Source organism: Ochotona princeps, chromosome 15, assembly GCF_030435755.1.
Source record: "Ochotona princeps isolate mOchPri1 chromosome 15, mOchPri1.hap1, whole genome shotgun sequence".
Lineage (NCBI taxonomy): Eukaryota > Metazoa > Chordata > Mammalia > Lagomorpha > Ochotonidae > Ochotona > Ochotona princeps.
In genome coordinates, this window is record NC_080846.1 from 11045254 (window position 1) to 11062540 (window position 17287).

General features: G+C 40.0%; 1 protein-coding gene across 6 annotated transcripts in view; it reads right to left on the bottom strand.

The window, feature by feature from the left end:
• The window catches only part of RIC8B (RIC8 guanine nucleotide exchange factor B), a 113672-nt gene that overhangs the window by 43772 nt on the left and 52613 nt on the right, over positions 1-17287 (bottom strand). For all 6 annotated transcript variants that reach the window (XR_009246775.1, XR_004995280.2, XR_009246774.1 and 3 more), the window contains exons 4-6: positions 16752-16846; positions 1069-1297; positions 318-413 (exon numbers count right to left, since the gene is read on the bottom strand). Coding sequence is in view for 3 of the 6 variants with exons in the window: in XM_036492465.2 (XP_036348358.1) it covers positions 318-413; positions 1069-1297; positions 16752-16846 (420 nt within the window). In the remaining 3 variants the exon portion in view is untranslated. The remainder of the gene's footprint in view (positions 1-317; positions 414-1068; positions 1298-16751; positions 16847-17287) is intronic.

Consider the following 17287-nt stretch of genomic DNA (forward strand, 5'->3'; position numbering starts at 1 on the left):
CCTTTATGTATTTATTTGCTTACACCTTGTCACTCCACTATAAAGGAAACTCATTAAGGCCAGAGACTTCATCGGTTTTTCTGTTCTCAGAACAATGTTTAGAACATGGCACACAGTAAATCTCAATAACATTTGTTCATAAATGAATGAATGACTCAAAAAATACACAAGTCCATCTGTTTCAGGACAAGAAAGATTTCAAAGATTAAAAGGAACTTCTCCGATTTTCTGAAAGAAAACCATAAGTTATTTCATTCACTTTATATAAAAAACATATAATTTATCATTTTGAGGTAAAATACTCATGAAGCAGTTACCTGATCTTTGAGAAATTTTCGGATGTGTCGATGGGCTCGGGAACACTCTGTCAGTAAGCTGAGAACTGGAGTTAGACCCTCTCTATAGCTGCTGCCCTGAAAGGAAACCACATGTGCCACATTAGTCTGTTTCCAATGGTATTTTCCTCTGAACGGCAGAGCATATTAATTCTTTTTGGGGTTGGGGCTGATTGTATGTTTACTAATGTCTGTTTTTGTCCTTCCTGGATTTTCCTACAATTTCTAGAGTTCCCACTGACTCAAACAATGGGCTTAAAGGAGGCAAATATTTTGTTACCCTCCTATACTACCTTGCTGACTTTTAGTAACACTTCCTTGACAAAGTGAATTATAGACCAGCAACTCACAGTAAGTGCAAAACTGCAAATGTCTTTTTCAAAAAATGATAGAAAGTATCATGATTTTGAGAGGGTAACTTTTACTTTTAGGACTTAAAAAGTCTTTATGTAGAAAAGCAATTAATTTTTCCTTTGTTTTTAGGAACTGGTCTTAATTTTGGTGTTAACATGAACACAATTTTCAGTAGTGAACCACATATATTTACTCGGTTTCAGAAATTTACCATACATTGTAACAAAATGGTTCCAACGTACAAATTATTACACCACCTGTCAGGAGTATAAGAAGGCTTACATTCAGAAAGCATGCTCTATGTGCATGTGTGTTTATGTAGGGCTCATTCACATGATATATAAACAGCTGCCCAAGTATTCCATCTTATCAGCCTTACCTTGTCTATTCTCTTCTCCATAAAATTGAGTAAAACATGAATGGCCTCCATATTCATACCATTGTAAACCATGGTATTGTTTTTCAAAACTGCTTCTTTTTCAGCTGTTTTTTCACTGGGCAGTTCATCTAGAGTCGGTGCCTCTTGTGCTGTTTCCTCTTGGGTTAATGGACAAATGAGGACATCCAAACAAGAGACCGGAACATTGCTTAAAAGGTTGACTGCATTGCTGAAAAGCAATTAAAAAATACAATATTTTATTTGACTGAATAAACTATAAGCACAATAAGTTCAGAAATGACTTTTAGGAATCAATTAAAATTCTTTCTCAAAATATGTCATTAACATTAGTTAGCAAGTACTAAGAGACAGAAAATAAAGAACTGTTTCAAATACACATATGACAAATTACGAAGAACAGCTGTTAAATGGGCAGATACAATCACATGTCATGTCACTTTCTGAAACGCTAAGATAGGAATTAGTGGGCTTTAATGTCAGCTCTTAAATTGACTACGACAACACTGCCAGCTTTGCATTTTTCCCCATGAGGTTGTAGATCCACTAATGTTTTATTGTTCCTTAGATTATGATAAAGCATTTTGAAAGCACTGCATATAAGCAACTTACCGTCGTGGTACCAACATTAAAATCAAATATTGTAGGGTTATGTTTTGTTCTTTCTAGATACAGACCATAAAGTTGTTTTTAAATCATCCCATTTTGGGGGACGATAAATGCAGGAAAATGGAAGTTGTGCTTGTTTTCTCTCTCTCCTCATCAGGTTTCTTCAAATAAGGCAATAATAATTAGCCAGTCTTTCTGCTGTGTATAAATGAATGTAAGAGCCTAGGACACAGACCAGTAGGGGGAACCCAAACCTTGTATTTTGTGCATTCCTGAAAAATCTTGTTCTATTATTTGGTGTAGAACAGATTAAAGTGATACCAGAGATTTCAAAATTGGAAGCAGTCACAGTGGAACTATTTTTTCTTCCATGTAATACTTCAAATTTTTCATTTCAAAGGAAAGGCAATGGTTCATGCTAACTGAATCTTACATACCTGTGCCTCAAGACTTCCTGACTCACAACAATGGAAAGACAGGCATTACATTTCCTAGTGACAGAGAAGCAGATCTAAAAATAACCACATCCTTGCTAAAAATAAACTCTTGTAAATACAATTTAAAAGTCTAACCACTTGGAAATCAAACTCAGGGCTTCAAACATCTGATGTTGTCTTCATTTAGACCATAGCAGTCTAAAATTTAATTTAGATTACAGTGACATCCTAATAAACAAAATACAAAAAAAAAATTTCAAGTTTTGTTCTCTGCTTTGCAATGTCGCTCCACTCCCCCCAAAATAAATATTTCCTTTTTTGAATGTTATGGAAAAATTTAAAAACCTATCAACCAGAAAGTAGACAATGCAGAATAATGAGTGGTAATGGACAGGGTATAAAATAATAATAATAATCCTGAGCAAAAATCAATCAATCCTTTGAATAGATGGTCCCTGGTAAAGTGCAAGTTATGTGATTGTCTACATGGAAGCCTACTGCTGTGGTTGCAACTCTTACAACACAAAGTACCTAATTTTGGTTATTTGTAAATAATCAGAGGCAGCTGAAATACAATGTTTTTTTCGCATAAACTTAAAAAAAAGAATTCAAGTATCTGAAGTTCCTTATTTACAGATTCAAATGTTTCACTTCTGATCTAAGCTTTTGGAAATTTTACTAAATACAAAGAGAAGAACAAAGAAAGAAATCTACCTTAGAATTATTTTCTAAAACTATACAAGCCATTCTGAGACGTGAGGATTTTCCTTTCCCAGGGTACACAGGCTCTGGGCTCCACTGATGAGTCTCCAAACCTATCAGACATCAAACTGGAAAGTCTGAGATGGGTCATTTCATTAAAAAGGAATGTTTCCCCTTTAAGTTCACGTAAAGCAAATAAGCAAATCGTTCACAGAAATTCAGTAAATTTAAGACACCAAACGCAGAGTTTGATTCAACAAATATTTGAAAGTTTTAGGCTTTTCACAAGAAGTTCTCAGTTCTTACTAAACAATTGGGTTCCCAAACAATTACAAAATTAATTTTCTGGCCATTGTGTTTGAACTATTCTTTTTAAGTAAGGAAGGCCAGCTTTCTGAGCTCTGTCACTTCTCTGACAGTTTTATTTGTGGTAGAGGAGTGTATGAAATTCTCCAGCTACCAGGAAGTGAGTGACTATGCACAGAACTGCACAATGGTGTTTGCATTCCTCCTCCAGGGGGTAGAAATACTGTGTATATTACTCTCTCCTTTTCAGCTCCCTAGAGATCATTAATCACGCAGACATGACATCCTCCTGCTCACGCTCCCAGCCCCCTCTTGATATGCAGATTTAAAAGCAAGGCCTATTTAGAACTCCTTAAAGCCCTGATTAAAGCCTGGTTAATTGCGGGAGAGAGAGGCAATCTTAAATCTAGTTCCTACCAGTTGCTGAACTGAACATAAGTTAACACGAAATGGCACTGAAAAACATAATAATGGTACAAGTCTGTCTAGTGAATTTGTATCTTCTTTCTATTTGGGACTTGAGTCTATTTAAAAATTAAGATTTTCAAAAGATTTTTCTTATGCTCTTTTTTTTTTTTTAAAGATTTATTCATTTTTATTACAGCCAGATATACACAGAGGAGGAGAGACAGAGAGGAAGATCTTCTGTCCGATGATTTGCTCCCCAAGTGAGCCGCAATGGCCCGATGCGCGCCGATCCAAAGCAGGGAACCTGGAACCTCTTCCAGGTCTCCCACGCGGGGTGCAGGGTCCCAATGCCTTGGGCCGTCCTCGACTGCTTTTCCAGGCCACAAGCAGGGAGCTGGATGGGAAGTGGAGCAGCCGGGATTAGAACCGGCGCCCATATGGGATCCCGGGGCTTTCAAGGCGAGGACTTTAGCCGCTAGGCCATGCCACCGGGCCCCCTCTCTTTTTTTAATTTTAAGAAATGTTTTCTAAACTTTTTTTCTTTTGTGGTAAGAACACTTAAGGTTTTCACTTCCATGATGATTAGTGATAATCAACCTTTTTTTTCTCCTTGAGGACTATTTGAAAGGCAGACTGACAGACAGGTTGGGGGCTGGGCTAGGATAGGCCAAAGTCAGGAGATGTGTCTCTGAGGCGTGGCAGGAACCCTAGCACTTGGTCCCTTACCCACCGCTGCCAGGGGCATCAGCAAAACGCTGGCTCTGAAGCAGAGTATCTGCAACTCAAACTGGCTGCCCAATTTAGGATGCAGGTATTCGTAGTGGCAGCTTAACCCAGGGTGCCACAATGCCTGTCCCAGTGCTGAACACCTACTGATGCAGCTGGCAGTCAGCTATATGTCTTTGGTGAAACGTCTGTATAGGTCCTTGGCCCATTTTTTAACCAGGTTGGTTTTTTTTTTATTCATTAATTACATTGTATTATGTGACACAGTTTCATAGGTACTTGGATTCTCCCCACCCCTCCCCAAACCCTCCCACCATGGTGGATTCCTCCACCTTGTTGCATAACCACAGCTCAAGTTCAGTTGAGATTCCCCCATTGCAAGCGTATACCAAACATAGAGTCCAGCATCTTATTGTCCAGTCAAGTTCAACGGCTTCTTAGGTATACCCTCTCTGGTCTGAAGACAGAGCCAGCAGAGTATCATCCCGATCAATTAAAAGCTCCAACATACCATCAGCAAAAATTACCAAGTTGGTTTTTTAGCTACAGAGTTAAAAGTTCCAAATATACTTTGAATGTTAACCCTCTTCTAGATAACACAAATTGTAATTTTATTCTTCCATTCTATAGTTTGTCTTTTCCTTTTTGCTCATTGTTTCTTTTGCTATATAGAAGCTTTTCAGTTCGATGTAATCTCATTTGTCTATTTTTGCTTTTGTAACCTGTTACATCTAAAAAAAATCATTGTCAGGATCATTGTCTTAAGTTTCCTCCCTATGTATTCTTCTCAAAGATTATTTCAGGAATTCACATTTATGTGTTTAATCCATTTTAGGCTTTGTGTCTGGTGTGAAATAATGCCCCAATTACATTCTTTTATAGGTGGAGATCAGTTTTCCCAACATCATCACTCAAGAGATGATTGTTTCTCCACTGTGCACTCTTGACTCGTGTGCAAGACCAGCTGACTATGTGCATGGGATTATTTCTGAGTTCCTTATTCTGCTCAATTTATTTGTATGATTATTCTTTTGTAATATTTTATGAAATTAAGTAGTATGATGTCTCTAGATTTGTTCCTTTTGCTCAAAACTGCTTTGGCTATTTAGAATCATATGATTCTCCACTTCCTCCCACTAAAAGGAAGGAAGGAAGAGAGGGAGGGAGGGAGGGAGGGAAAGAGGAAGGAAAGAAAGGAGGGAGGGAGGGAGAGAGGGAGAGAATACAAAAGGAAGAGTGAGAGAGACAGAAAGTTAAACAGAGAGCTCTTCCATTCACTGGTTCATTCCCCAAATGGCCACAATGGCTGGGCCTGGGACAGGCTTAAGCTAGGATGCCTAGATCTCAATCTAGGTTTTCCATATGGACAGCAGGGGCTCAGTACTTGAGCCATTTTCCTCAGTTCTCCCAGGTGCATTAGCAGGAAGCTGGATCAAAGCAGAGCATCTAAGGTTAGAAACCATGCTCTGGGGCCGGGCAGCGTGGCCTAGCGGCTAAAGTCCTTGCCTTGAACGCACCGGGATCCCATATGGGCGCTGGTTCTAATCCTGGCAGCTCCACTTCCCATCCAGCTCCCTGCTTGTGGCCTGGAAAAGCAGTCGAGGACGGCCCAATGCATTGGGACACTGCACCCACGTGGGAGACCTGGAAGAGGTTCCAGGTTCCCTGCTTTGGATCGGCGCGCATCGGGCCATTGCGGCTCACTTGGGGAGTGAATCATTGGATGGAAGATCTTCCTCTCTGTCTCTCCTCCTCTCTGTATATCTGACTTAGTAATAAAAAATAAATCTTTAAAAAAAAAAGAGGTAGATCTAGATACATTCAGAAGGACTTCTTGACAGGTTAATGTGAACTATGCGAAAATGCCAAAAGGGAAACACTGAAACCCAAGATGCTGAGTACCACAGACACAGTAACTTCAGCTGCTCTGAGGGAGGCAAAGAGCAAAGTAAGGATCACATCTCCAAGTCTGACTGCTGGAAAGATTATGGCAAAAAAGTGGAGAAACGATGAAGACTCAACAGGACAAGAGAAAAGATGACAGAGGTGCCTGTAGCCAGCTGCCAGCCACAATCTCACTACATGGAGGTGCAAAGTGCTGCCGACCACGCTGCTCACAGTCCAGCTGAGAGGGAATTCCACAGGCAGCCTTGGGGGCTGACAAGGGTATGAGGGAGTGTCAGGCTTGAAGCAGGGATGCTGCACTGCCTCTGTCTCCTTCCGCACTTCTATAGAGAGTCGCACTCAACAGCACAGTTGCAGAGTGTGCCTCTGTTCTGCTCCCACGGCAGAGTCAGGACAACATGTGGGCAAAGGACAGTATTCCTGCAGCTTGCAGTTGTGGGGACCTGGGAGTGTTAGCTCAAGAGTTACTTTCACACATTTTAAGTGAGCTGGGGGAATCATGTTAGTGTCTAGGGACTAACGCCAGCAGCTGCCCATCTACAAGGTGGTCCTACTTTGGGAGATCTGGGTAATGATCATACTCTGCAACACCAAGACTATAACAATCAGTCCCGAATTTCTCAATGCTCCAGGAAGCTACAGTGTGGACCCAGGGAAAAAATACCTGCATTACACCATTCTGGTCTCAAACCCTCCAGAGTAAACATTTCTGTACACCTGTGGTCACCCTGAGCACATGAGCACTGTTCAATTCATATCCCCTAATCCTAGGACTAGGGCTGTTGGTTATAAGCCACAGCACTAGCTGTACTCTCTTAGCATGACCCGAGGAAGAGTCCTTCTGCATCATATAGGCCTCAGTCACAGCAATGGGTGCCACCAGCCTGGCATCACAGGCTCACCTGTTGGGCAAGGGAAACAAGTATCTTTGTTTCTCTCAGCACTAAGAACAAGGCCTGAATGACCACAATCACCACCAATTCAAAACATACTACACAAAGGTACAGTAATTAAAACAGGTTGGTAGTGGCATAAACTGATAAAGTGATCAATGGAACAGAATAGACAGCCCAGAAGTTAACCCACATATTTATAGTCAGTGGATTTCTGACAAAAATACTTACACCAGTAAGTATAACTTTTTTTCAACTAATGGTGCTAACACAGCAAAGGAAATGATTAACAGAGTGAAAATACACTTAACAAAATAGAAACAAATATTTGCAAGCTACCTATCTGACAACGGATTAACATGCCAAATATACAAACAACTTAAAAACTCAATGGAAAAAAAAAATAGATCCAGTTAAAAGATAGGCAAGAGCCTCAACAGTTCTCAAAAGAAGAAATACAAATGACCAACAAATATATGAAGAAATGCTCAATATCCATAGCCATCAGGAAGATTTAATCAAAACCACAATGAGATATCCCATCATCCCTGTAAGAATGGCTAAAACCCAAAATACAAAAGTAGGGCTGGTGAGGTGGCACAGGAGGATAATCCTCCCAAACGTGTTCCGCTATTCCACTTATAATCCAGTTCGCCGCCTATGGCCTGGGAAAACAGTAGAGGATGGCTCCAGTTCTTGGACACGTTTACCTACGTAGGAGACCTGGAAGAAACTCCTGGCTCCTGGCTTTTGACCAACCCAGTCACTTGGGGAGTGAATCAGCAGATGGAAGCTCTCTCTCTGTCTCTCTCTCTCTCTCTCAGGGTAAACTCCTTCAAATAAACAAATATTAAACACACACACACAAAGTACCAAATGCTGATAGTGATGAGGATGTGGACAAAGGGGAACACTTACACTGTTGGTGGGAATGTAGATTAATGCAGACACTGTGGAAAACAGTATGGAGGTTTCTTAGGAAACCAGAAGTAGACTTGCCATATGACCCAGCAATTCCACTACCGTGTATATACTTGAAAGACATGAACGTGTCCTACCCAAGAGGGACATGCACCATCATGTTTATAGCTGCAGTGTTCAGACAGCCAAAATTTGGAATCAACAATCACCAGACAAATAATGAAAATGTGGTATATATACACAAGAGAGTATTATTCAGTTATAATAAAAAGAATTAAATCCTGTCATTTGCAGCAAAATGGACACACTGGAGGAAATAATGCTGAGTGAAATAAGCCAGACCAAGAATGACAAATACCACATGTTCTCCCTTATATGTGGCAGCTAAAAGAAACAGAGTTAATTTTGTGAAACTTCTGTCAAACCAGTGGTTAAGAATGCTATACTGATACAGTTTTAGTGATAGGTAATTAATTTAAAATTTACTGTAAATGGGTGAAGAGGTCATTTTTGTGTTCAATTATTGTCTATAGCCATTGTCTCTATTCCCACTAAACTTGGGTCTTTTTGCTTTTTACTTGTTAAGCTTCTTATTTGGTGAAGCCCTTTTATTGTAATGTAAATTTAAAATGTTACTTCAAAAAATAATAACAGGGAGAAAAAAGGATAGGCAGAAAAAAAGAGAAAACAGATTTTCATCATATTCTGTATCTATAAATCATGATAAATCGTTATAAACAAAGTTTTAAACATCTAGAGATTAAAAAAAGTAAAGTAATATATTTAACAATGATATAAAAAATAAAAAATATTGTTGAAGTAGTAGATTTTAGGGAAAATCAAGAGTAATTTTGAATATGTTAAGTGCGAGTTGTCTATTACACCCACCTGTGGAGACATTAATAAAAAATTGGTTGCACGAATCTGTAATTCAGGGAGGGTGATCCATGGCAGAGATATACACTGAGAAGTCACTGGCATACAGAGGGTCTTTAAAGAGACAAGATCAGATTATAGCAACAAAGGAGGGAGTGTGGACTCAGAGACAATGAAGGCTAAGTATCAATTACTGTACCATCCAGAGGCTGAGGAATAAAAGAACTTTATAGCTAGTAAGATAAGAAAACAAACTGTGTTGTGTCTGAAAATGGAATGACTGCCTGTAACAAAGGATGCCAGTAGACCCAATAAGATGATGACTGAGAAATATCCACTAGATTTAGTAATACAGAAGTCCCTAGTGATCTTAATATTTAATAACAGGTATTATGGTAGCATATTATTAGCCAGAATCAAGAAAATAGCACAAGAGCCAGATAATCAATACTTAAGGGAGTTTTGCTACAAAAGGCTGGCATACACTAAAGCAACAGCAGGAAGGAATATGTCAAGAAAAATTTGGATAAGTTATGGACGGAAAGATTCTTGAATGGTACCCTCAGTGAAGCTTCCTTTTAATTCACAATGATCTGGTTACTGTCTTATAAATACACAGTATATATACTGTAAATTCTGCCTGTGTCCAAATTTCCTCCTGCCTAGAACATTTTTCTTCTTTAAGACTACCTCAATTTACTATGCCTTAAGCTAGGTGCCAAGTACATAAAAGTTGACAACATACTCCTTTTCCTACGGGAAGGCAGGAAAGCATATCTTGTAGAGCACTGGGCTTGAGTTCTTGGTAGCTTCTTACTGTAAGTGTGCCTTGGGCAACAAATGTGGGCTCTTCTACTCCTTGTTGTCCAGTCTCTAAAATAAAGTGGAGGGACTGGCATTGTGGCACAGTTGGTAAGACCACCACCTGTGATGCTGGCATTTCATACGGGTGCCAATTTGGGTCGCAGGTGTTCCACTTACGATCCAGCTCCTTGCAGGTGGCTTGAGAAGGGCAGAGAACAACAGTTCAGGTGCCTGGGCTCCCACTATCCACGTGGGAGACCCAGAAGCTCTTGGCTCCTGGCTCTGCTGTAACTACCTGGGAGATGGAAGCCAGCAGATGGAAGACTGTTCTCCCTCTGTGCTTCTCTCTCTGTGTTTCTCTTTCAAATAAATAAATAAACAAATAAACATTCAAAAGGGAGTGGGGATACTCACCAACCACTCTGATGTGCTATTAAAGGTAAACAGCATCCTACTTAGCAGATAGTACGGCAATTATTAAGCAGATTTTTAACAACTCACATGTTAAAAAGGAATAGCAAAAATATAGACAAATGAGATTATGACAGCTGTGGAGAAATGAAAACAAATCCCTTGGTTTAAAGAAAAAGACAAGGTCTCTTAATTAGGGACTCAGGGCTTTGAATGTATATGTGGAGTTAGACGGGCACATTAAAAAAAATTGTGATATTATACTGATAGCTTATTAATGACCTTAAATCAGTATGGTGCTGGCAAAGGAGATACAGAAGCCAGATTAGAGTGGGATAAAGAATGACTAGGGGAAATAATAAGTACAAATCAGACATCTGCAAAGTAGAATGAGGTATATACAACCATGTAGGCAAACAGTTCTATTTTACTTATTTTTATCTAGAAGGATGAAAAGAATTTAAGGATTATTAACATTTAATAAATACATTGACCTTATATCTACACCTGAATCATGGAGTCACATACTTCTCATTTCACAAATACATAAAGTAGCCTGATGGAGGAGTTGAAAGTCCATGTTATGGCAAGGGCAGCAAAATGACTTTTTCCTTAATTATTCTTTTGCATTTTTCAACTGGTCATATTATAATTCATTTATGCTCTGTTAACTAGGCCTAATTACAATTTTATCTAGTTTTTACTAAACTAATCATTTAAAGTGGATAAACTAACAACTCATGCAAAGAAACAAAAATTCAAGATAATACTTGGCAGTCGAGTATCTAAAGGACAAGAACACGGCAGAACTCTTATCTGCCATGTTGTGAGGAAAAACAAGGACAATCCAATCAGATTTGGCAAGAAACTAGCTTGAAGTAACGATCTATGAATCTGTATGTCCATGATACCGATGAATCTTAAGTATATAATACATCCTGCACTACAAGCTAATAACTCAAAGCTATAACAATTAGCAAGACACTTAAAAACAAAGTATGCAAAACACAAAGAAAAGTCTCTATTTGAAAATAAAATTTATGGCACACTAAGTCTTCACATTTTAAAATATTAATCTTTACACTGCCCCCTGACTGTTTATTTTTTATACACAATGCCATGATTTACTTCATATACCACTATTACATACAAGATCCATGAACACGAGGGGCCATAAAAATTCAAGATGTGTACTATGAAAACTTAGGTGTGGATTTCAGAGCTTTTCCACATCAAAATAAACATCTTTTAATCCCATTTCCATGAACTTTTTGAAATACCACTGCATGTAATTTGAATATAATGAATATACACAAGTGTGCATTTAAAAATCTTTTGTAATTTAGGGGTTTAACCAAAATGTTTGGACATAAATGGCACAGAAAACACTGCGAAAAATCTTAGCTGTGAAGAAAAGTAAAGAAATAAGCTGATAGAGGGGGCAGGTTTGATGAAAGATACCCTCCATCTCCCAAATGCAAGAGACCTCAGCATGCTCACATTCTAAAGAAATAAAGCCCAAAAGAGACCAAACATGTAGAAGAGTTCATGCTGAAAAGGGTCTCAGGGGACAGAAGGGAAAGGGGTGGAAAATAGCCTTGGGCAAGAAAAGAACTACTTAATATTCTAAGATTAATAGGCAATCTCAGATTACAGTAAATTTATGGGTAGGAGGAGTGGGATTTAAGATGTGAGGAAGTTCCTGCCTGAAAGTTTCCAACTGCCCTATAAAGCGGTCAGCAAAGCCACTGCCATTCATCCAACTAATGCTTATTGGGACTTCTTAGGAATAACTGCTCTGGGTTTTGAGGAGTTAGTGGAGGACAAAACAAAAAATCTTTAACTCTGCAATTTAGTGAGCGAATAAAACGGAACACACAGAAAAATACAAGAACAGTATTATCTCAGTGACAGAACCATGAAAAAATAAAGCAAGTGGGGCCCAGGACAGTGGCCTAGTGGCTAGAGCCCTTGCCTTGCACACGCTGGGATCCCCCATGAGGGCCCGTTCTAATCCTGGCCGCCCCGCTTCCCATCCAGCTACCCGCTTGTGGCCTGGGAAAGCAGTCGAGGACGGCCCAAAGCCTTGGGATCCTGCACCTGCATGGGAGACCCACAGGAGGCCCCTGGCCCCTTGGCCAGATTGGATCAGCTCCAGCCGTGAACGGCCGCGTGGGGAGTGAATCAGCTGTCTCTCCTCCTCTCTGTATATGTACCTTTCCAATAAAAGAATGAATAAACCTTTCTAAATAAGCAGACAAACAAATAAATAAAGCAAGCAAACAAGCAGGTAGTAAGATAGTGGCTGTGCGTGTGTTGATCTAATTAGGTTGTAAGGGTCTGGGGAAAAGCATTCCAGGTTATACACAGCAAGTGCAAAGGCCCTAATAAACTATTTTAAGCAAGAGAAAGATGGGAAGAATACAATGATATGAATTGTGGAATGGTGGGCTCCTAAAAAGGAAACAAGGTGGGACAGTGTCAATAAATGTGTTCTTGGTGACGGGGGAGGGGTGTTAAAGGCAGAAGAAACCCAGGGATGAGGACAAAGCCTGATTCAATTCTGTGAGTTAGCAAATACAAGGCAATGACAGATGCTTTTCCTCATTCAGAAGAAATCTGTTATTGATACATTACCATAGTGGGAATGTACGGCCCAATTTATTATTAGAAACTGTCTGACACATTAGCATGATCTCTCCCCTAGTCTTAGCGAGGCACCTGAGACCTAACCCAAACTCCAGGTTTACAGGCCATGAGGGCCCCACACTGCCAACACCACCAGCATTCATACCCACTAGGCAAAAACATGTTCTCTGCGACAGCTGTGGAGTGGGTTGGAGGAGGAGTGGGGAAAGCCTGAGCAGAGCTGCAAAGGTTTGGCAGAAACCCATGTACAGGATAAGAGAAGAAAATGACAAAGGAAAACACAGGTCACAAATATATATGTATAATGATTTCAAGCAGATATTCTTTTTGGAAAATAATTGCATACAGTGGGAAAAATGCACACATCTGTTAGGATAGGCAAATCTTTCCTTCAGGCCTCAGCAACTTGCATATAGAAGTGGAGTGAGGGGCTAGTGTTGTTACACAGTGAGTAAAAGCCACAGCCTGCGAAGTCTGCATCCTACATGGGTTTACATCCCACTGGCTCCACTTCTGATGCTGGTTCCAGCGGCAGCAGATGATTCAAGTGCTTGCGCCCCTGCTACCCAAATGACAGACCTGGACAAGGCTCCTGGCTCCCGACTTAAGCCTGGCGCAGCCAGGCTTTGTGGCCATGTTGGGAGTAATCAGCAGATGGAAGATTTTCACTCTAATTCTTTCAAGTATAAATAAGAAGATCTTTTTAAAAATCTGTGTTTAAGAGGTAGACTGAGAGATCTGGGTTTGGAAGCCTTGAGACTGTAAGACACTGTGATATGTGAGTTTAGAGACGTTAGAATGATGAAGCAGTTTCAGGATACAGGGAGAAGAAAGTAAATCAGGAAGGGGGCTTAGAGGTAGAGGAAAGGGACTCAGCAGAGGTCCAGAAGTCCTGAAGAAGATGGAGAAGAGGTACAGCACAACATGAGTGAAAAGAATTCCTTCATTTTGCCAGAACATATTGAGATCGTCCTTTGAGTACCAGCAGCAATTATTACTTGAATAGTTAACTCACTAGGAAACTGCTCAAAATTTTTTCCTGGGGCATTTTTCTATCCTATGCTTGCTTGAATTATTAACTTTTCAGAGGATTTCCATCTTTTCTCTGCTCTTCAGTTCTATGTTCTTACAGGGTACGTACATGGAGTCTTCAGAGCACCATCTCGGTTGTAGTTCACCTGGGTAACTGTTATTTACTTAGAGAAATCAGCTTAAGGAGTGTAAAAAAAGAAAAAAGCAAAATTTACTTCCTTGGTTCTTTAGACAGCTTTCTTTTCCTGTATACCCTGGTAAGCTTGTTCATTTTTCATGTAACAACTCTATTTACTTACAAGTCTGTCTTACCCATTAACTGGGAAGAGAAGAGATGTTACTATATTTATTTATCTTTGTGGCCCTCAAGTTACAGATCATGCCCAACACAGTGATTAATTACTAAAATCAAATGACATCATCTAAAACTTTAATATTAGAAATCTTCCAAATGTGGTAACAAGACTTCATATTGTTGAGATACCACCATCACTCAAAGCATTCTATAGATTCAATGCAATCTTTATCAAAATCCCAAAGACATCTTTGGTAGAAACACAAAACCCAGACCTGGTACAATGGCTCAATTGGCTAATCCTCGCTTTTCAAGCACTGGGATCCCTTGTCAGTGCTGCTGTGCATCCTAGCTGTTCTGCTTTCCATTCATCTCCTGCTTATGGTCTGGAAAAGCAGCGGAGGATAGTTCAAAGCCTTGGGACTCTATACCCAAGTGGGAGATCCTGAAGAATTTCCTGGCTCCTGGCTTCAGAGTGACTCAGCTCTGGCTGTTGCAGCCATTTGGGGAGTGAACAAACAGATGAAAAATCTTTCTTTATGCCTCCTCCTCTCTCTATAAATCTCCCTTTCCAAATAAAATAAGTCAATCTTAAAAAAAATTGAAAAACCCTTCTCACTCCATAAAATCTGATTTTTCAAAAATCTGGCTCACTGGATGAATCCTCACCTTCCAAGCACTGGAGCCCATATGGACAAAAGTTTGTGTTCCAACTATTCCACTTCCCAACCCGCTCCCTGATTACAGCCTGGGAAAGCAGCAGAGGATGGCTCAAGGCCTTGGGACTTGCACCAAAGTGGAAGACTGGAAGAATCTCTTGGATCCTGGCTTCAGATCAGCTCAGCTTTGGTGCTTGCGGCCATTTGAGGACTGAATCAGAGATGGAAGATTTTTCTTTCTTTCTCTCTGTAAATCTGATCTACTTTTTCAATAAAAATAGTTTTTAAAAAGTAGATGTATACTTGTAAAAATGATACATTTCATAAGCATATTTTTCTATAACAAAATAACTGGGAGATGAGGCATTGTGGTGCAGCTTATTAAGCTGCTGCTTGGGAAGCCCTTATATCACATGATAGGGCCATTTCAAGTTCTAGCTACTCCATGTCTCATCCAGCTTCCTGCCAGGGTATCCAGGAAGGCAGCAGATGACAGAGCACGTACCTGGGTTCTACCAGCAACAGCAGAGACCTGGACGGGAGGGAGCTGGATGGGAAGTGGGGCCGCAGGGATTAGAACCGAAGCCCATAAGGGACTCTGGCGTGTGCAAGGCAAGGACTTTAGCCACTAGGCTACCATGCCGGGCCCACTTTAAAACATCCTTTCAAAAAATCATCCCTTACACACACAGGCACACACAGAAAAACTGTTTCAAGGCAGATACAGAGGAGCAGCTTTCAGCAGATATTATAGTAGGGTTCCTAAAATAGTCCTCTGAGGTTGGTGCAGTTTTCTCTGTATTTAAATGGATTAGCCTACAGTCATTACTGCTCAAAATGATACTAATCACTTTAATTCTGATTAAAGGGACATTCAAGGCCATTCCAGACAAACTGTTAAGTCAGCAGTAACCTCAATCTCCTAGGAAAGTCTCTGAGAAATACTAAGGAATCCTCTCTATGTCTCTAAGAGATACTCTGTATTTACACTCAACATAACAGATTCTTATCCAAGTAAGTTTTTTTTCTTATTATTTTTTTTTTTTTGAAAAGTCAGATATACAGAGAGGAGGAGAGACAGAGAAGAAGGTCTTCCATCTGCTGATTCAATCCCCAAGTGGCCACAATGGCCAGAGCTGAGCCAATCTGAAACCAAGAGCCAGGAGCTTCTTCCAGGTCTCCCACGCAGGTGCAGGATCCCAAGGCCTTGAGCCGTCCTCAACTGCTTTCCCAGGCCACAAGCAGGGAGCTAGATGGGAACAGGGCCGCTGGGACACAAACTGGCACACATGTGTGATCCCAGCATGTACAAGGTGAGAACTTTAGCCACTAGGCTACTGCACCAAGCCCCCAAACAACTTTTAAAATAAAGACACGGTTACAGAAAAAAAGCATCATAAATGAATGATTACTAATTACCTTAATAAATTTCATTTTAAGCACTCGTGTATGGTTTTTGCAGTGTTTGAGAAATAATTAGGTTTTGTGTTAAGTTACTAAATTCATCCTTCAGAAAAATCCTTGGCAATTTATTTCACCATTTGTCAACACATTTTCTCAAGCCCACTGTGGTGCAGCAAATAAAGCCGTTAACTGAAGTGCTAGGATCCCAAAGCCGCTGGTTCAAGTCCTGAGTACTCCACTTCTGATCCAGCTCCCAGCTTATGTGTCTGGGAAAACAACAGAAGATGGCGCAAGTGCTTGGGCCCTTGCACCCACATGGCAGACCCAGAGTAGTTCCTAGCTCCTAGCTTCAGATCAGCCAGGAACTCTAGCTACTGCAGTAATTCGGGAAATGAGCCAGTGAATCGAAGGTCTGTCTGTGTCTTTCTCTCTTGCTCCTCGCACCCTCTTTTTCTAGTGTTGCCTTTCAAATAAATCAATCTTGAAAAAAAAGTTTTATCCTAATATCCTTACATGACCACTATTTAATTAACTACTATTTCACTGTGTGTATAATTACAATTAGATACATAAAAAAACCAATACCCATTGTGCTCTTCATCGAGACATCCATACAGAGGTCACCCACCTGTGCAGCTCTTCTGTTTTGTCTTCGGTTGGACCTACAATTAGTAAACAATGGCGAAGGACAGCTGCCATGACACGGAACTGATGAGAATCACTCTACGATAAACAAAAACAAAATTAAAAATAAAAAAAAGGAAAAATTGCGAGTTGAATGCCTTAATGAAGGAATCTGGGGCATTACTACAAAGCTTGCTCCTCAAAACAGTAATTCTCCTACCATACATGATAGATGGCAGGATTTTCTACAAGGAATTCCAAAGGCAATACTAAAAATACACTATCTCATATGAACAACCGCCTCCAGACATGATCAACACCAGGAACCGCTGATCTAGCCTCTCTGCCTTAGCTCGGCATTCCTTTTCATAAGAAGTTCTTTTGTTATATGGTTTTGTGTTCCAGTTTATCAGCCATTATTGAAATTTAAACAGATGTAATATTATCAATTATTGTAGTAGCTGATTTTACATTCTTTAAAAAAAGTGTCTCATTTGTTAACTCTTAAATATAATGTATCCATCAATTCCATTTTAATCA